Raw genomic sequence first — 20,992 nt, 5'->3', positions numbered from 1 at the left:
AGGTCATTGGTCAGAAGGATGTATGCATAATTAGGTTGATGGCAGGAGGTGTAGTGTGTAGTGTGTACATATGTACGTAGTGGCCAAAGGTTGAAAACTCTTAGGATTATGGTGTTAGAATGGATAAGCTATAGCGCCCAAGGCTTATGGATGTTCTATTATCCGGTTTCCATTTGCCAAATTTGATTTTACAACCAAGATATCTTGACGGTATGAGGAATGGTGACGTCTCTCCTCCAGGGTCATGGCAAGAACATAGGCAGCCTTCTCTTTTAGTGACAAGTCTCTCTGGAAATTTTTATTGAATTTTTGGGATGAGATACCCTGCAGTGTGGGAATTTCATATCTTAAAATCAACTGGGAAGACTACATTTCCATGGGAGTTTGGGAAGTAGGTGGGGCATGTTCTGGGGGCAATGACACCAGGGTGCCCCTTTGCCCACTGACTAGCTTACAATGGTCTAACTTCAGGGTTTCTGATAAAGTGTGTGAGTGGGCACTTGGCTTCAGTCGGTCAGTTTCAACCAGTTCTTCAGGGAATTTTCAAATAAGCTAATGTAACCCTTTCTCTCTTACTTGTTCTCAGTTTATAACACACACACAACATTCTTCTGAAGAAGCCATTTAAAGTACCTGAGCAAGGCCTTTTACACTCTTCATATGCATGAAAACAAGGAGGCCCAGGCTTCCTGGCTTTCTTGTTTTGTATTAGACTGTAGAAATGATTTTGATGTGTATAGTATTCAACATGGCCACATTCTGGCCCTGGTCATAGAAATAGGACAATGCCATAATAATACATAATGACTGCAAAGAAATCCAACTTTATGCCCCCTGCTTCTCTCTTCTTCATCACATTAATTTCTATGATTTTTGAATCTAGGTGTCATTAAAATTTAATAAGACATTAGTGTCTTCTTATCTTTGGAGAGCCAAGGCTTGCTCCTCTGGGTGTCCAAATGGAAACTTACCACTAATTTATAAGTTTGAAACTAAGCAGATGAAAAGAAAATGTGCACATACTATCCTGTCAATAGCTGTACCAGCAAGCTTGAGTTAAATATTTTCACAACATATTTCTCTGATTTGAAAGAGGGGTTGGATCTTTTACACAACCACTCAAAAGGAAAAAGCCCACCTAACGAAACTGTCCTGTCCTTCAGGCTGGCCTGCCTGGTGTCTTCAGAAGATCCTAGCCACAAATACTTCTGGAAGGTAGAGACTCTCCCTGCACTCGGCACAGAGGGTAAGATTTGTTGTTGGTGTATGATTTCTGTATGGTCTTCAGGAAACCTAGAAGAAAAGACTGGATGTTCCAAGTGTCTTTTCCCTCTCTCCAACTGCCATGGCGCTTCAGTTTTCTGTACTACTCAGTTCTGGAATCTTCTGTGTACCTTGAGCATGTTTATATGATGAGAGCATGCTTTAGAATTCTAAATCCTCTGAAAAACATGGCAATAAAAACGATCTCTTCCTCAATGTGGGATTCGTGGGAAGGTTACCCAGTTGCTTTCTGAATAGGTGGGAAAGCTTAGCTGACGTTGGAACAGAGAGCAGTGGTTGGGAAGTTGGCCTACCTTTTCTGAGAAGGGACCCTGACCGAGAATCAAGCCAGTCTCTCTTCCAGAATTGGTGCTGGCTCCAGAGAGCCATGGTGGTATTTTGTGGAGTGGGACAGGTCATTAAGGAGGCCACTCAGGCCATGGCGTTGTACTCCTGGCACTCCTGTTACTGCACTTGTTGCACAACTGGCGTTAGGTAGAAGCCTCCTCATGGGTCATTGCTCTCACACAGACAGACACGGGCAGAATCAGTAGGAAGCTAAGGCCTGCAGTAGAGTACACAGACCTCGGCTGCTCTTTATCTGGATCCAGTCACGTTCACATTACTGACTTGCAAGGGCCTTAGAAACATTTCAATTTCATTTTCTTTTCTATTTTTTTTATGATAAGAGTTTTATGGATTGTAGCTCAGGCTTACTTTAATTCATCCTCCTGCCTCAGCCTCCCAGTGCCACTGCACCCATCCTCTTCATTTTTTTAAAGAGTCAACACACCCTTCAATTATTATTAATGAAAGTGCAATGTATATACATTCCCTAATAGTAAACTGCTCAGACCTCTGGTAGGGTCTCCAATCAAGAGCAAAAGTCCCACTTCCTTTTCAGCCAAACTAAGTTCCTGTCATCTCGCCCTGCTCACAGCATACACACACAGGAGGTCCCTAGTCATCATCCATACAAGTGAGAAGCATGATTTGAATCCATGACACAAAAGTTATGTGCAGTGAAATTATAGTCTGAGGTTTCAGCAGTAGCTTAATTGACAAAAAAAAATTGCAAAAAAAAATTCTAAAAGACAAATAAATAACAAGTTACATGCAAGTACCAGGTGTTTATAGATGAAAGTTCCTTACAAATGTAAGCTCGAATTTGCCACGTATTAACACAGGAAATTGCTCAAGGTTTGAATGCATATATGGGCCACTGACATCAAAGACTTCCTTCAAATAATTCTTAGGCAGTATAAGTGAAGGCTAATAGACCATTTATAAATGCTATTTCTTGGCCCCTGGGGAGCCACTTGGAGCTCCTGTGTGGGAGACATTAGCAGCCACAGTTGGGCTGAGGTGGGGGAGGTGTTTCCTTGAGTCTGGTGCTCTGCTTTGCAGCGGTGATCGCTGGGTCGGTCTCCAAGCTCTCTGACATTTTGTCACAGATGACGTCCACGAGGCGCTCAAAGGCTTGCTTCACGTTGATGTTGTCCTTGGCGCTGGTTTCAAAAAACTCAAACCCTGGAGGAAACACAGAAACAGCTCCGTCATTTCTCGTTCCTGAAGTTCAGCGGACTCAGTGAGGGTTGTGAATGTTGATGAGGTGAAGGTGGCTTTTGAATGTTAATGAGGTGATGATGGGAGATGCTGTGGTTTAGATTGAGATGGCGGCTGGTCATGAAGAACTCCTCACTGACCATGAACAGAGAGTTATAAAGCAGGATTGGTGAGCTCATCCCATTTGTCGCTACTGGTCCATTTATGCTATCAGCAAGGGCAAAGAGATTTTCTGAAAGTAACTCAAGAGTATCTTTAAGAAGAGTATCATTGGGGCTGGAGAGATGGCTCAGTGGTTAAGAGCACTGACTGCTCTTCCAGAGGTCCAGAGTTAAATTCCCAGCAACCACATGATGACTCACAACCATCTGTAATGAGATCTGGTGCCCTCTTCTGGCCTGCAGGTGTATATGCAGGCAGAACACTGTATACATAATAAATAGAGCACAGCACTGGGCGTTTCTGACAAGATGAATCAATCCCTTGATGGCATTATCATTAGACAGTGGTTGGGGGGTGTATATTTGGGCACTATATTTTCCCGAGTCAGCCTGGCCACCACAATGTGAGTATTGTTCTGCTCAGCCACCAGACTGCCTCTTCTGGGTAAATGGAACCATACAGCTCCCTCTTCTCTTAGGTTGTTTTGTCTGGCCATCACATAGCACTTACAGTCTTTTCTAAAACTGACATTGACTTTCATTCTTTTCTCATTCCTGCATTCTGTCAGTCATTAGATTTCTTTCTTTCTTCTTTTTCTCTTTTAGTGGAAGGTTTAGAAAAGACACTCTGAGAATTCTTCCGAGAGAGGGACCATGAGGTTCCCATACAATCATGTTCTAACTTTTTTCCTGTCTGTCCAGTGGCTGCCCAGTTCTAAGACTAGGCTTCATGTACTGTATTTAACAGACACGAGGTGGCGCTAAAGAGTCACAGGAATTATCTCAGGCCTGTGTCAACCTTTTCAACTAGGTGTTAATCCAACAGCCGTGTAGGTCTTCCTAATGCTGCAACGACGATCTGGTGGGGGCTGACTTCTCCCTCACCCGTCTGTCTATAGCAATAAAGTTTTGAATCAATGAGAAAGGAAACAGTAAATTTCAAATGAGCACCAAAGCTACAAGAGGGTAGGAAGTGAGGGGCCAATTCCCACTTCCGGGATGTGCCTGGCTGGAAGCAGCCTCAGCAGGCCGCTCTGTACACAATGTTATCATTCCATTGTTTGCATTCACATTCCACTGGCTGGGCTTGCCAGTCAGTTGCCATGGCAACTTCCCCACTTGGCCAGCCAGAGATTGGTCTGGTCCGCTGGGGGGAATGTTGATTTAGGATGTGTTGGGCAGAACACAGAAAGCCTTTTCTAATCCATTCTCAATTTTACACCCTATAAATCCTTCTGGTTACATCTGGTCCTATCTCGGAGGAGACACAAAGATTCAGAATGATTAAATCCAGTGATTTTTTTTTTTTTTTTTTTAATGCCTGGCTCCTGGAACCAAAATAAAAAGAATAGCCAAATACTTCACATCTATGTCCAAATCCCCTTAATAACTAAAAAACATACTTATTTTCTTAAAGAAAGAGAATTGAAAGAGAAAATGATTTTCATGAGTTACAATTTCTAATTTTTAGACACTGCCATTGGATCAGATGGTTAAATCCAAGCTGCCTGTTAGCTGCTGCCCTGATATGATCCGAGTGAGTTATTGCGGGACTCGGGAGGTTAATCACCAGTAGAGTAACGTTCTAGAAAACAGCCCAAGGTATTTCAGTCCATCTTCAGCCTCCATTTCTTTGTTATTGCTTTATTGTCTGCACAGCGATCACGTCATTCTCTTACAGTGGACACTTCTTTATCTACAGACAAGGCCAGGTGGCGTGGGCAGTGCTGAATTTTCTAATGTCAGCACAGTACCTGGGTCCAGACCAAGGCAGGGCAGGCACCCTCTGGACGATGTCAGAGGTCATTGCTTAATTATCAGAGCTCTTTTGCTGGCTGTTTTCTAGGTGTGATGTCATCCTCTCAGGATCAATGGAGACGGACATCACTTCAGAAGATCTCAATAACACAGTGGGGATGCAAGATCTTTGGCTGACACTTTGGAGGAAAACGAATTCTGAATTTGGGACAAGGCCAGGACAAGTGACAGTTTCAGTTCCCCCATCATTTCAGCCAGTGCTTCTGTGACATGCCAGTGTGGTTGGGAAAGTGTCCAACTTGAAGTACTGAGCCACTGCAGAAAGATGTGGACTCACACACCCCTTGGTCAAATGGAAGTGCTTTGTCTGGACATTAAGTCACTTGATGCTGCTGCTGTGTACGATGGGGACAGTAACATCTCCGATCACAAAATCAAAAATGCCCCGCACTCCTCCACATTACGGAGGGATCCTAGGAATACAAGGTTCCTCAGTGGAGAGTGTCTAGGAGACCTGTGTACTATGACAACATTCATCTCTCCAGCATGGCAAGGAGGCCATACTAGGATGAAAGTGTGGGGACTACCAGCCCAAGTACCTCCGCAGCCCACTGTCAACATGCTAGTATTTTTTTTAAATCTTCATTGTTTTTGTTTATTCATTTATCGTATGTGGTCATGGATGTATATGAGTGTGCGTGTATGTAGCACATGTATGGAGGACAGCAAGCAAGAATCTCTTCTCTCCTACCATGTGGGTTTGGGGGTGGAACTCAGGGCATCAGGTTTGACAGAGAGTTCCTTCACGAATGGAGCCACCTGGCTGGTCTGACATTCCAGAGCTGATGCTATGAGCAAATGATGGTTTCAGTGCCCACGTTCATGACTTAGGATACTTGCTTGGCCTGTCTTATGGCATTCTGATGACTCTCCAATGGGAAAATGTGGGTGAAGGTGTCAAAGAAGCTGGAACGTGTGATGACAGCATCGTTGGTGACAGCAAACTGACATTTATCTAGTGGTTATCCTATCACGGAGAGTGCTGAAAGCCCTTGGAATATTTTTTAACTCATTTCGTCCATGAGCAGGCACCATTCATTCTTCTGGTTTTCTGATGAAGGAAATGAAAGGCCAACATGGGAGAGTGATTTGTTTAAACATTCCCTTGGTTGGCTGGTACACAGTAGAGGGAGTACCAACTGGTCACCTACAGACTTCCCTAACTTTCCATGGGTCCGACAAGGGGACTACTATTTTGTTGTTGTTAAATGATCACTTCTAGGGTCCTTAGTAATTCACATACGCCTTCATTAATTTAAATGATTTGAAGGTGAGTAAATGGACCTAAGAGTGCCAGTGAACTAAACAGCACCTGCTTTTAACAATTTAAAGTACCCGATGGGATTGCAGAAGCCACATCTCCTTATGGCCTAGAGATGTACAGCTACCAAAGGTTCTGAAAATTAAACTGCTTTTCAGTGACCAACAGTGTACATCTACCATAAAGCCTGGTGTTTAAACAGTAGGAGCTCAGGATCAAAATCACAGCTTTTAGTATTGTGTTATTCAGTTGTTTAGGTCCAGGGGAAATGGGGATTCATCATGCAGCCCAGACTTCTGTGTCTGCTTGAATCACAAAGGTGAGATCTCTCTGTGAGAAGCCATTTATGTCCCATACCTGTGTCCAAGCGTGTTCAAAATTACGCTCCAACTCAATATCACAAGCTCAAACGCTGGAGCCTTTATTCTTGTAGGAGCTCCATGGACTCTCTGGTTTTACCTCCCAGTATCCTGGTATTTTTACCTCAGCTACCTCAACATAATAGCTTGTCCTCAGAAGCTTTTCCTCACCGAGATCAGCAGAAGCCACACACCAGTCAAGGGAGCCGTCCTAAGGGGTCTTAGAAAACCCTGAAGATTGTTTCCAATTCATTGCCGAGGAAAGTGCATAGAAGTTGAGCAAGGTGCCATAGGAAATCTGGCAGATCCCCTGACAAGGTTACCCTGTTAGCTCCTCGCCCTGGACACCTGCCCCTCATGCCCCATGCTCTACAATTAGTAACTTTAACGCTACGTGTCTTCATCAGCTGAGCAGTGGACAGTCTCAGTGAACCAGGGAGGTAGAGGTGGGGGGCTGGCCACGCTTTCTTATTCCTCCTGTAGAAGAACATTTCCAATTGCTCTCTGGTGGAGGCAGCTTTGCTCCAAACACAGAAGAGCGCATGCCCCAGCCAGCACATCCCTGCCTTGGGGTTCTGGGCCTGATGCAGAAAGAACAACTCCTGACCTTTCTAAAACCCATGATGGGCATACTCAGACACTAATTAAGTTCAGCCCATTTGTTGTGGCCTCTGTACAGCGGAAGGAGCAGCCGGCTATCTGGAAGGACACTGTTGGTGAGCAGGGGCATCACAAACCCTGGACCTTGTGGCTAGTGACACAGGCCTGGCTTGCTGCCATGGTTCTCTGTCCTGTTTCTTGAAGGTCCTTGGAGCAAAGCTCAGAGAGGCCTTGGACTTTTTCAGACTCCTACATACAGGGAAGCAAGCAAGGCCATGAGGCTAAAAGCACGCTGCTCACGGAGGTGGCTGCCACTCTGTCATGAGAAGCACTGAAATGTCACAGCGTCCTTCCATGGTTGTCCTGTGTTAGCAGTAAGAATCGCAGTTCCAGTATTGAGTACTGAACCTTTTTCTTTCTCAGATCTGTTGTCCAGTGAATTTACTCAATTTTGTAGATGATGCTAAATTTCCTCTCACATGTTAATAGTAACATCATATAGTAAAACTCTGTCTTCACTACAGCAGGGTTTTTTTTTTTTTTTTAGTCTTTTTATTCATCCTAGGAAAGAATTCCTGACCACTATTTGGGCTCTCTGACCTTTTAGGTTTGAAAGAAAAAAATCATGATAGTGCCCCCTTCCCCTGTGACTTCTAGAACTGTACTGCAATGAATCATTTCATTTCTAACAGGCAATAGTTTACATTCTTGATGCTTTCCCCATCTTATCTTCTATTTCTTCATTGAGTTGGCTACAGGGTCTCATCTTCACTTTCCCTGTGGAATCAGATGAACCAGAGCTGCAGGCAAAGGCCACTGGGCTGCCAGGCAGGTGACAGTTGGGCCAGAAGTCAGGGCTTCAAAGCAGCAGGACCAACTGTCATATTAGCTGGTCCCATGTTGGGACCCAGCCAGGAGACAGACTTTAGGAGGGGGTGGGGATGAGGGTTTGACCCAATTCCCTGAAGAATGGCCAGAGAAAGCAGCCGGAAGCTGGAACAGGAGCTCGGCCCAAGGCTAATGTTGATAAAAATAGACAATAGCAAAATGGACAGGTCTTTTCAGGCTCTGAGTTCTGGTTGCCAGCCAGGCTTAATGGTGGGATTCAGAACGTATGCAAGGCTCATCATACAGTGTTGATGAGTGCTGGCCTACATAGACAAGGTCTCCTTCCTGCCCTTAACCTTCCATACTCTACTTTAACCTCCATCAGAGTCAGGAATACTCAGGTTCCATCACGGATAAGAAAGGGGTTGCCTGAGTTTGCTGGAGTTGAGTCTGCACAGGCGGTAGACATTCCTCATTTTCCATTGAGTAAAACCCAAGTTCCATAGGCATTCACTCTGCACCTTCTCAGACTTCCCCCAGCTCTCAGGCCTGCACCTACCTATCCAATCCTCTACCTCCACCAAGCTTGTCCTTTCTACGTCTGGTTAAATGACTCAAAGGCTACCCCGCTGAGGCTCTTCACATGTGAGTCTCCCTGAATCCTCCCTGAACCCTACCCTGCATTTTCTTTCCCCAACCAAGCTAGAGTTCGCCTTAACCCAAAGAGCCAGTGTCTGACATACTTGATAGAGCTTCTCTCTGGCTGACCACTGTCCCACCTTTCCTGCTGTCCCTGACATGAAACCTGTGCTTCAATTGTTTGTTGTCTTTGCATCCTTCTGTGGGTTCCTTGGTACCCATGTCTACATCTTTGATGGGAAAGTGGAAGTTAAACAGAGAAGGGCATCTTTGTTCAAGAGAAAGTCAAAAGCATTCCACTATTTTTGCAAAAAAAAAAAATGTTTTTTCTATGTATCCAATGTACAACAAATCATGTTTAAATCTCATACCTGCTTGCTTCACTTATTTAATCATTTATATAACTTGCTCAACCCTGTAGCCTTTTCAGTTAGAAGTCTTCCAGAAAGTGCTGAGTTCCCTTGGATAATAGCTCTAAGGTCTTACCTGGTGAGCCAACTCACCCTGAACATTTCCAGCTCCCTAGTAATTCTTTTCTAGTATATATTTGGGATTTAATTAATGTTTTATACCAGTTACAAAAGTTATATAATGCAAAATTTAGCATTCTAGTTATTTTGAAGGGTATAATTCACATCTTTAGGATAAAATGTTTTACTACCACTAAAATCCAATTCTAGAACATCTTCATGATACTCAGAAGGAATTCTGCATCCAATGAGCCTGTCACTCTCCATTCCCTGTCAGTCCCCTCTACTAGGTACATTTTGCTCTCCAGTTAAAGTGTTCACCCCATATGGGGTTTCACCCTATTCCTGGAAACATTTAACACAGCATCTAGTAGAAGCAGGTGTCCAGCAGATGTTAGCTAATTACAGGATTGATTGCTATTAATTGGTTGGGAGAAGCTGGTAGATTGGAAATGGAAGGGAAGAGAATCACTTATTCCTTTGTTCTTCGTTATAAAGTGTCTGAACTTGTAAATAATTTGTCAGCTATATTATTTTGAAATGAAGTTTACCAAGCATGGAATTCAGCATTATATCATTTCAGGTTTGCTCCGTAGAGAATTTGTTATATTAAAACAATTAAAGCATTCCTATTTACCCGTAAGGAGAGGTGTTTCTGCAAAATAGGAAGAAGTATAGAATTGTTTCCCTCCCACTAATAACTCTTGCTTTTCTTCAAATTATAAAAACTCTTAAAGTCTAAGAAAGTCAAGTTTCTCTCAGATTAGCTTTCAGAGATAAGGGTCATTCACAACACAAGAGCTACTGTTTGTATGCAAATAAGTGCCACACATTGTCCAAATAGAATTTGTTCCCTTAAATCCATCAAACATTTTCTTTGTAACTCCTCAACATTTCATTAGGCTTTTAATGATAAAGGAGACAATTTCCCCCCTAGCCTCTTAATGAACTGTCAACATGAACATTAATAACTGTTTTTGTATAGGATTTTTCAATTTGCAATAGCATTTATATGCATTATCAATTAGCAGGTTACATTTTTTTTTGGTAAGAGATGCCCATGAAACAGAGCAGTGAATGTAATACATTTTCAAGCAGCAGAGAACAAGCTAACGAGGTTTCATTGTGACATCCACAGATGGGGATCTTTATGGATCATTGTGCTATGCCTTTTTCATTGATTTCCCTGCTTTGGGTCCATACTGTATGAAGTAGCACCTTTAGAATATTCATTTCACAGTTGAGAAATGTAGCTATGTCACCCCTATGGAAACCCATAGCAAGGATTAAAGTCTGCCTCCACTGGCCATGCTTTTTCCTCCAGAACATTCTTAATGTCTGCCTTACGTCTTCTGTCAGCGCTAGACCCAAATGTTACAGAATAGCCTCTATTGGCTTCATGACAACAGTTATGGGGACTCTAAGCTATGCTTTAATGCTCAGCAATTATTATTGGTATATATTTATTTTATAGAGCGATGGCTTTCATAAAGACATTGTCACGCAACTGTATCTGTCACTTTAACCAAATTTACCCAGATAGCAATTCCTAAAAGTCAGAAAATCTTTCCTAAAATCCTAATCTAGCTCCATCCACAGGCAGCTCTGCCTGTCCAGAGTAAACACAAAAAGGCTATGCGAAGCTTCACTTAAGTGAATTTCCTTTCTATCGTAAAAATTCTGAAAATTACAATTAATTCATCTCTTCTCTTGAGAGTTTGTATTTAGAAAAAGAATTCTCCAAAAGCAAACGATTTGCTCTTTGGACTTTGGCAGAGGAGAAGATGATAAAGGTTCTCAGTCTTTAGAATTCTTCCTTTCAGCTATCACTTCCTTGTCAAATAAAGCCAATCTGGGTGACTGGAAAGTAATTAAAGGCAAAAGAGGAAGCCAGGAGAGGGGGTAGTGTCTAGACAAAGTAGGGAAGTCTACCTGAATGGCTTTCATAGATGAAATACCGTGGTTTGTATGTGTGTAGGGAAGAAGCATCCATCAGCATCTAATGAGTGTAATGCTGGGATTTGGATCTGAGAGACTAGAGAAAGTCCTCTGCTGAGAAAAAAGTTAGTAAGTGCCACAAAGTACACACAGTTAACAATCTACAGAAGTAACTCACCCAACACAACCTTCTTCACAAATGACTTCTGGGGAGACTGGGACCCTTTCAAAAATCCATAAAGGAGCAAGGTTGTCTCTTAAATTTCCAACATGGAGGGCATGAGCTCTCTTTTACCTGTGATCTAATAAGTCACAAGTTTCCAAGGTGAGGCCATCTTTGAATAATGGAGGACATCTGCAGGAGGGGCAGGGTAAGGAGCGAAGGCAAGAGAGCAATCACTCGGCAATCTAGAGGACTGGAGACAGGGTCTATATGAAACCTCATGGATGCAGCTTTGCCTGCACACCCCAAGAGCGTGAGAGAGCCTGTACTACTCAAAGGCATTCCCTTAATGGCATAAGCCTGCCACTAGAAGCAATCACGAAAATAAGAAATAAGTGAGAAAATATCACTGGGACATTTGGCTGACAATTTGTTAAATGGTGCTATTTTTAAATTCCAGGACGGTATTCAGTAAATTACATGAGATAGCGAACATTAATATAAATTAGGGTTTATGTTGGATATAGGCTGACTTAGCTGTATTGAGCATGTTGAAGGAAGGCTCTACTAATCTATGATGTTTGGTAGGCTACGTGTATTAAAATCATTTCTAGCCTCTGATATTTTCAAATTACTGGTAAGTTTATGGGGACATAATACCATGGTTAAGTTAAACATATCTGTATTCACAAGTGTGTAGCATTTACATGTCTTGGGGGCAAATAATAATAGACATTTTTAATTAGAAATCAGTCCCTTGTGAGTTAGGTTAGTGGGATTTATTCTCTACTGCTCTCAGTTATGATAATTTTACTTTGAGAGAAAGAAAATCACACGACTAGTGTGCAAAGCTAATAAACAGATCTGGACCCCTGCCAGCTGCATCAGACCATCCTGGATTTGAGCCCTTTCAAGTTTCAACACTGAACACATCACACTCATCTAGATGAGTTTTGTTTGTTGGCTTGTTTCTTTTTCTTTTTCTTTTTTGCAGTGCTGGTAATTAAAACGAAGCAGTTTACATTCCTCATATTCAACTTTAAAATTTTAGTACCATTGTTCTTAACAGTTACCACTTATGTGTTGTATAAAAAAGAAGCATGAGTCCAGCGGTTTATACAGGTCTTTATTACCTGAAACTGTATTCATTTTAAATAGTGCACAAAGACGGATATGTGTTTAGGATTGAGAAGGACACAACAGTCAGATCACCCTGTGATAAAGGGTCAACATGGATTCTGAGTCAGAGTCAAGGAAGAAAACAAAGAGGTTGTACACATAGGGTGAGAGACTGGAAGCTCTTCAATGAAAACACAGTTTTGCATACTGTGGCTCTTGGAAGAAACGGGGATTTCCTAGGGGTCAAATGTTGGTAGGGATTAGAAGTAGTAAGAAAGAGCCTCGAAAAGGCTACATGGGTTGATTAGCTTTGTTGACTAAAGAAAGTGATTTGCAAAGGTCTTGGAAACTCATTCAGTGGGGAGTGTAAGAGTTTGAGCACTGACTTAAAGAACAAATTGGGTATATCACTTAAAGGTGTGGCAGGGTGTGGTGTCCTGGGCCAAGCCAGGCTTCTTATCATTCCAAGTGAATGGCTTTTGAGCTTGAAAGGAGAGCTATGTGTATTTACTGGTACATGAGCAGCAGATGGAGCCATCCTGAGCAATCTGGCATGCATAGGATCTATGGCCTCTCCATTCACAAAGAGTATTTTCTGAGGAATGAATTTTGGCTACCAATGTCTTTATTGGAACAGGGATCCACAGAGTCATGGAACATAGATCAAGAGCTATTAAGACATGGCAAACTCACAGGACCAGGAGAAAGTGGACAGAAGCCCCTTCCTTTTCTAATAGGTGGATGTAACCATATCTAAGTATACCAAACACATTATAGAATACCCTTGACCTATTTTCTACCTCCTGGGAAAACTTAGCCAGAAAGAATGTGAGCCAGGGGAAATAATGGTAGGGTGTCTGCCCTTCTCCACAGACAGCTGTGTATAGCCAGGTACTTAGAACATTTCAATGGCATTGCTGAGACTCCCTGCCAATTGCAGAAGTTGGCAATCCTCTTCCTTTCATAAACACTACAATTAAGGTTTAAATAAATCCTTAAAAACTGCTGAAGAGCAGTCAGTGCAAATGTGGAGCAGGTGGTTTGAGTTTTAAAAATAGGCATTGAGGCAATACTGTATCTCATTAGAGTTGCTGACTCTTCAGCCTGCTTTTTATTGTGGAATTGTTTTGCAAGGGCAAAGAGAAAATATTAAAAAAAAAAAAAAAAAAAGAAGAAGGGGAGGGGAAAATCATCCTTCATTAATCTGGAGTGTCTGGAGGCAATGTTATTTATGGTCTCAGCTTGAAAAATGACCAAGATGGGAGTGTGTCTGCCACTGGCTGCTTATGGTTCTCCAGTTTTGGTGCTGCGGCTACTAAATGGCCCTTGGCAAGTAGAACTCACATTGTAATGAGAAACTGATGACTATGAAATGAGATTAAGTGTGTGTGTGTGTGTGCTACCAAACCACTGAAAACAGTAGTTAACAGTGTGAGCACAGAGAGACACAGTGGCTGGTTCTTAATATTTGTCTTACTTTTTCATATAACCTTCTTATATCGTCCAAGAACAGATTTAATGGGGGCAACTTTTAAGAAGTTTACTTAATTTCATGGACAAGAATGGGAGTGGCTACTTGCATGATGCCATACACAAAGCCACCATTGCCTCCAAAGAGCCTCCAAGTTCCCATTGTCCTGCAACTGTCTGTGAATCAGAGCTATAGGAGCCTTTAGACTGCTACGTTGGAGGGGGGTGGTCTTCAGGGCTGTGTATGCTTCTTTAGCTTTAGTGATGTGTTTGTGTGGCCAAGTTGACAAGGAATGGACTCTTACAGTATTTGTCAACTTGACATGTACATAGATGTCCTAATCTCATTTGACCAATTTGTTCCATCAGATTGGCCTCTGAGCATGTCTGTGGGGGCATTTCCTTGATTGCTAACTGACCTGGGAAGACCCAGCCAACCGTGGGTAGGTTGGTCTGGCTTGTATAAAAAAGGTATCTGGGCAAGCCAGAGGAAGCAAGGCAGGAAGTTAGCCAAGCTGGCCTCTGCTTCAGTTCCTGACTTAGGTCCCTGCCTTCTCTTCCCTGGATGACTGACTAATTGCTAAGCCAAATAAGCCTATCTTCAGGCTGCTGTTGGTCATAGTGTTTATCACAGCAATAGAAAGTTAACTAGAACATGCCCCATTTTCAGAGATTCTGTTTTTTTCTGGTGTGTGTGTGTGTGTGTGTGTGTGTGTGTATGTGTGTGTGTGTATAAGAATCGTGGCCTGATTTTTTAATGTTCCCTGAGTAATGCTGTTGCACATCCAGGACTGATACCCTGGCCATGTGCCTGTAATATGCTGTATTCCTGTTGGACTCATGCTCCCTGTCCATCACCTTCAGTCCAATCTACTTTTTAACCAATGGCTTCAGGATAGTCACTATTATATAATCCAGCTTTAAAATGATTCAGTGCTATTCTAATACATGAAGATTAGTTTTATAAGCTATTCAACACAGTATTATAATAACCTATTTAATATCTGAAAATTTGATGTTGAGATATGGGTAAATATGTGTAATACTTTCTTCCTATGCTCTGCCTGATATTAAATACCCCAATTTTAAGAATAATACCTTTGTACTTAGTCTGTGAAATCCAGTTTTGCCATTCTATTCTTTAAATCCGGCACTGGTTCCTAAGATTATGTACAGCTAATCGCAGTCTCTTGACTCTGGTAGACGGCCTCTCAGGGATTGGTCATTTTTCTATGGGTTTAGACCTCTCTAGTACATGGGTTCTCCTTCATAAAGGTAACATCACCTCTTTGTTCATCCATGAAAATCCTGTTTTTTTTTCTTCAAGACTGTTGCAAACACTATTAATGTTGGCCTTTCTCCATGCCTCTGAATGGGGATGTTTTTAATATCCTGGCCTCCTCTAAAACTAGGTCTTCAATTATGTTGGAAAACTATAAGCTGGCTTGTAAAAGTCACTGCCTTTGTGTCTGTAGACTAGAATCTCCTAACTACCTGTGCTTAGCCAAGGACGAGTGCTCAACAACATTGAATGGAAGAAGGACAGGTTGAATGAATGAGCTAATAAAATCATGCTGTATCACATTCCAACATTTCATTGTGAAGCATCTGTTTCCTGTGTCCGCCAAGAAGCAGTCTCATGATGTGACTCTATGGCAGTTCAAGAAGAATCCTTGGCTTGCTGGTGGACTTCTCTGCATCCTTACTGGACCAATGAACAACATCTTGGTCCACAATCTCTTTTTTGGATCTCCCCCAGTCTCCTTGAAAATGTCTGTACCAATTTGATGGATACATTTTGAAGGAGAAGATTTGACCATGAGTGAGACTTTACTTAGGAAAATTCATTCTTAGAAACAACTGAATAATTTCTGGCTTCTTTCATGGGATCATGGGATCACCGGATGATCACAGGACTCAAAAAAAGAGCTTAAGTAGGCTTACTAGACACATATCCTGAATTTCTTCCTGGACTTTAAGATAAAATTAAATGTAGTGAAAACCTATTCCATAACTCAAAGTTATGATGCCTGGAATAGAGCTTAGCCCTTGGGGACAGATGGCTATGATCATTTTCCCTGGTGGGAGTTGTTTAGGGCCAGCCCAAGGATCCCAAAAGCTCAGAGCTCCCACAAGCAGATAACAGCACACACAGTTCTTTCTATTTTTTTCTCCTACCCTGGCTAACAATGAGAACCAAGATTTTCAACAGCAAATTTTGAGAATGCCAAAGTCAAAATCAGAACCTTGCTTGGAGTCACTCAGGCTCATCTACAACCAGAATCAGGGTTACTGAAGCCTAGAGGTAGACTTTCCCAACTGGATGTTAATGATGCCTCATACCCATCAGGACACTTTTCTTCAAGGACACTTGAGTCCCACAGTCAATGTGGCCAACTCTTGCCTTTGATGGAAGAGAAATAGTCCATAGAGGCAAGTCCTATCAGCTAGTTCTGGGATTTTTCTCCATTGATTTATCTATATCTTTTAAAAAACAATGACTAGCTCACCTCACACATCCAGAGATGTTGTTATGTGAAAGAGTACCTCATTCCATGGCTTTACCTTTTTCTATTTTAAAAAGATGATTACCTTAAAAGAATTGTTTACTTAAACCAAGAACTAACAAATATATGTGGCTTAGAATTCACAGACAAAGATGTCTTTCTGTCAGTCTTTGTATCCCTTCCTGAAGAAGCTGTCCAACCACTGCATGGCAGGTCCCTTCTTTCACGATAAACTCACATCTCACATCACTGTTCTCCTTCTTTTTGCTTTATGTATTCTTAATATTGGAAAGCATTTCTGATGTAGGAAGTATACTTGAAGCTCCATAAAAAATAGACATTTCATTCCTAACCTCAATATAGACATTTTTAAAAATGGTGATCAAATTAAACAATTAGGACAAAAAAATCATTAAATGGCAAAAGAAAGGGAAGAAAATGGTTTAGCGTGGAAAGATGGTAAAATGTATGTATATATTGTGGTTGTCTGAAAGCTTTGTAGGGTGCCTGTGTGGGACAAGAGGCAGAACACAAAAAAGAGGCTGAAACTGAATGGTTCGGCCTCACAGACCATAAAAATTACTTGAATGAAAAGTCACTGGGAATATTATCCATTATTTACTTTATTAGAAGTATTAATATAAATTAAAATATATCAAAACCAGATCCTTACAAACTAGTAATAAACAATAACTAGTTTCCAGAAAGCAATTTTAATTTCTCAAAATTGTTTCTTTGACTTGTGTTAGGGAACTTAGACATTTCTTCCCTTCAGAGATAATAAAAATAGTTTTTCTGTTATTTGATCAGTATTGAGTTTCTCTCTCTGATTCCGAAGCAACATAGACTCTTTTCCACTTGGCCATGTTTTTTGTTGTTGTTATTTTTCTCCCCCAGGTACATTAATTTTATTTAAAAAAATTGTTATCTTTAGCTTTATCTTCTGTTTCCTCTCATTGAACATTTAATGTTTTTTTCTATCTAAAACTGAAGTTATAAGATGGAATCTGTTTATAACTGACAACATTAAACTACATAAGTTAAAAACGTAAAGTCTTTTATATGTTGTTACAGGCTGTGCTGTATTAGACTAAATGCTTAAAAATGCATGGGAGAAGCCAGGCGATGGTGGTGCATGCCTTTAATCCCAGCACTTGGGAGGCAGAGGCAGGCGGATCTCTGTGAGTTCGAGGCCAGCCTGGGCTACCAAGTAAGTTCCAGGAAAGGCACAAAGCTACACAGAGAAACCCTGTCTTTAAAAACCAAAAAAAAAAAAATAATAATAATAATAAAATAAAAAATAAAATGCATGGGAGAATGTCAGCCTCAGGATCATGGTCCACTTGGGCAATGATTTACCCTCTTCAAACATGACTACCATGGAAGTTAGTGTGATTAAAAAAAAAAAAAGATAGTATTAAATGAAAGTCACAAAAATTTATGTTTATGATGTAACTTTCTAGGTTTTAACTTTGAAAATGTGGGTTGTGGGTGGGGGGGCTGGGCAGCTAGTTGGTGTTGGTGTTGATAAATTCCTTTGAAACCCCAGTTGATTCAACTGGAAATAGGTACCCAAATCTTAATCACGGCTTCACTGCTGGGATGTGATTTGTCTGTTGTTAGGTCGAGTTAAAACCTCACAGTGAACAAGAACTTCCTCGGAAGTGTGTAGGGAGTAGTGTGGTAGCCCAGGGATTCAAGAAGCAGATGGAGGAGGAGATGCCTGCCCAGGAGCAGGAACCCAGTGCTGGACAGGGTGAAGGGATGCAGAGCACCAGAATTAATGATGAGGGACTTCTCAGGGCCAAATGGAAGAAAACATCCAAGAGAGGGATGGCAGGGAAATGCTCACTGTCTACATTGTCACTCACAGGATCTATATGGTTGTTTTTAGGAGGTAAGGTCATCTACCACATTGCATGCCAAGTACCCAGAATATTGTGAACACTTAATAAACAGGTTTGGTGACCTAAAAAATCATATTTATAAGAGCACCCCTCTTCCCCAAGAGCTACAAAAACCTCAATATAGTACTGTTTTTGTCCAGTCTCCTCATTTGGATGAACAAAGGATATACAGAAGTAAATGTCAATAATGGAAAGCTAACCATAAACAGATAAATGAAGCAGTTGTTTTGAGCCACCTGACAATATGTGGTAGCAACCTTTAAAAAAGCAACGCCTAATCTCTGAGAAATGGAATTTTACTGTTAATTTTTTTTTAAGTAAAACCTCTCAAGAGCTTGTAATTTAGATCGAAAGTTATTAGTTTTTAGGATTGTCTCTCCTGATCCTTTGTAGAGGGTGTGTAGTCAAGAGGAGAATGAACCACACTGGAGATAAATGACTCTCTAAGAAGGTACATTTGCTGGTTGCTATGACGACTGCTGAGTTTTATTGACTAAAGAGCCAAAAAAAGAAAAAGATCAATTAGAGACTATTGGAAGAATTTGCACAGGAGCATAAAATCCATCTGTCTCATGATTTGAGAAGCTTTCCCACATCTATGCAGTGAATGGAGAGGGTACGTGAGAGTACTCTGTGTGTGTGTGTGTGTGCACACTACCGAAAGTATCTCCAGAAGTACTTCTGTCATTCTAACATCTCTTCCATTCTTGATCTTCTCAACAGCCAAGCTGTTTACTAGCTTGTTAAACATAAAGCTATCTATCACCTGGCTCTTTTGACAATGACATTGAATTGTTCTTGATGTTGTTACTCTATTTTTTCTGGAGCCAAACAGTTTTTAACTTTATTTATAAAGACAGCCTGCTTCTGTGGACCACTTCCTTCTCCCAGGTGAATGTCTAGCTAGATGACAAATACAGGGCAAGCAAAAGAAGCCCAAGGAATCCACATAGGAATGTCCTTCCACGTTCCCTTTCTCTCTTACATAGAGGACCTGCTCACGTCCACTTCTATCTTCCTGAGGTACTAGGAAAAGTCACCAAGTTTCTAAGACTCTCAAACACTGGTAGCATGTGGAGAGGTCTTATGACAGAATATATAAAGGCTAATGAGGATTTATAGCAAGGTTAAATATCAGTCTAGTGACGTTTTCATAGCTGGTTGCAGGGAAATCTCATGGACAGATTCCTGTGGTCATCCAGTAACAGCTTTCAGTGTAAATGAGCTCATTGATCTTACACGGAAATAATAGAGTTTGGAGAATGGACTCTGCTCAGCTATTGAGATTTCCCAGTGGTAGACCGACCCATGGGGATTGGCTGTGCTTTGACAGTTCATGCTTCCAATAATAGAGCAAAGCTCCGATCATTCATTACATGGTTGGGTTTTTCAAATTTTAGGTTGCGATTCATTATTGGGATCAATTTCAAGTTGAGGCCATCATTACAGAAGAGGAAAAGGGGTGAGATGCAGAGGAGAGTGAGAGTATCCTTTGGAGTCAAGGTGCTTCGTGACCCTCTCGTTTGTCTCCTCTCTACATATGTGTACATTAGGTTGCAGGCCTGGGATTGTCCCTTAAATTAATTCATTTGCTCATGTCAGGTAACTTTCCTGCTCTAAGTTCTTGCTGTCACATTCATTTCTAATTGTGCCTGAATTCAACCAAAACTACAGAAAATGAGAGGAAATGCACTCATGGTTTACACAGGGCTTGCTGTCTTTCAAGGTCTGTTGACAAATTTTACACACACACACACACACACACACACACACATACACCTATGACTCATTTCAGTGTGACAATGGCCAAGCTTTCTTTCTTTTGAACTTTGTGTCTTACCAAGCTGTTCTCCTAAGTGCTGGCCTCTCTCGGTTGAGATGATCCGTTCATCTTCCATGTCACATTTGTTGCCAACCAGGATAACCTGGGCATTATCCCAAGAGTAGGTTTTGATCTGAGTTGACCTAAAAGAAAAATAACAAGCACAAGAATGATCAGAGGGAAATGGAAAAACATAAATTGAGGAAGAGGTCCTTAGAGAGAGCATGATCATGGTAAAAATGAAGCCTGGATGCTTGACATTTAGAATTAATTATTTCAGTACAGTTGTATTGGATTCTTACAAGGAATTGATAGAATCAAAAATCAAAGCTGGGTGTATAGCTCAGTGGCAGAAGATATGAGACTATATAGTATGTCTCAGGCTTTGTATTTGACCCCAGCATAGGAGGAAGACAGTCAAGACAACAGGTGTTGTACCAAGGACTATTTTGTATCTGATGGAATCAGCACTGTCACACCCTCTTCTCATAGATCTACATTGGCTTGTGTAATAGCGGTAAGGCTAAGCTGACAAAAGATCTTCCTAGTTCTAGCAGTAGAAGTCCTGTGTCTCCATCTCAGTTCCAGGCACATTGAGATGCTTGGTTCCTCTGTCTGTGGACAGCTGCCCTGCTGACAGATCCATACACAAGGGAAAACAAAAACATCACTTCTCTTGATCAGACACACACACACACACACACACACACACACACACACACACACACGGAGCAAAGGCAACTGGGGTTTTAGAAATCAGAGGAAATGATGATTTGAAAACAAGAATCATAATACTATTGTACTCACACCTTACAGCTAAAAGAAACAAGTCACACTATTATAAAACAACAGTATAGTGGGGCTGACACTTTCCCTTGCTGTGAATAGACTTCTAGAATTCAGATGAGGCCCATAGTGTATATAGATCATGGTACAAACAACGGTTGGTTTTGAAACTTAGATAACAATGTGATAGCTGTCATTTGCAGTGTGGTAAATCTAAGTGCTTTGCCTTCACCTTATTCACTGAGTTCATAGGCTGCTTTAGAAGAAGCTGTTGTATTAGTTCACAGTGGAGAACAACGAGGTGCAGAGATGTTA

At 41.4% G+C, this 20,992-nt stretch overlaps 1 protein-coding gene and 1 long non-coding RNA gene across 2 annotated transcripts; one reads left to right on the top strand and one right to left on the bottom strand.

Annotated features, from left to right (window-relative positions):
• Positions 1 to 1,869: 1,869 nt before the first annotated feature.
• Positions 1,870 to 20,033, bottom strand: LOC131921884 (ras-related protein Rab-3C). The gene is made up of 2 exons (XM_059276646.1): positions 19,910 to 20,033; positions 1,870 to 2,793 (listed from the first exon to the last, which is right to left on the bottom strand). Exons 1-2 carry the CDS (start codon positions 19,965 to 19,967, stop codon positions 2,606 to 2,608), a joined length of 246 nt encoding a protein of 81 aa, XP_059132629.1. The 5' UTR covers positions 19,968 to 20,033; the 3' UTR covers positions 1,870 to 2,605.
• LOC131921885 (uncharacterized) lies at positions 4,104 to 6,234 on the top strand. Its single transcript, XR_009382132.1, has 2 exons — positions 4,104 to 4,527; positions 4,837 to 6,234. It is a non-coding gene; the product is annotated as an uncharacterized LOC131921885 (long non-coding RNA).
• Positions 20,034 to 20,992: the final 959 nt, after the last annotated feature.

Source organism: Peromyscus eremicus, chromosome 11 (assembly GCF_949786415.1).
Source record: "Peromyscus eremicus chromosome 11, PerEre_H2_v1, whole genome shotgun sequence".
Taxonomy (NCBI): domain Eukaryota; kingdom Metazoa; phylum Chordata; class Mammalia; order Rodentia; family Cricetidae; genus Peromyscus; species Peromyscus eremicus.
Note: the sequence above shows the minus strand (reverse complement) of the source record. Positions and strands in the feature narration are given on the sequence as shown.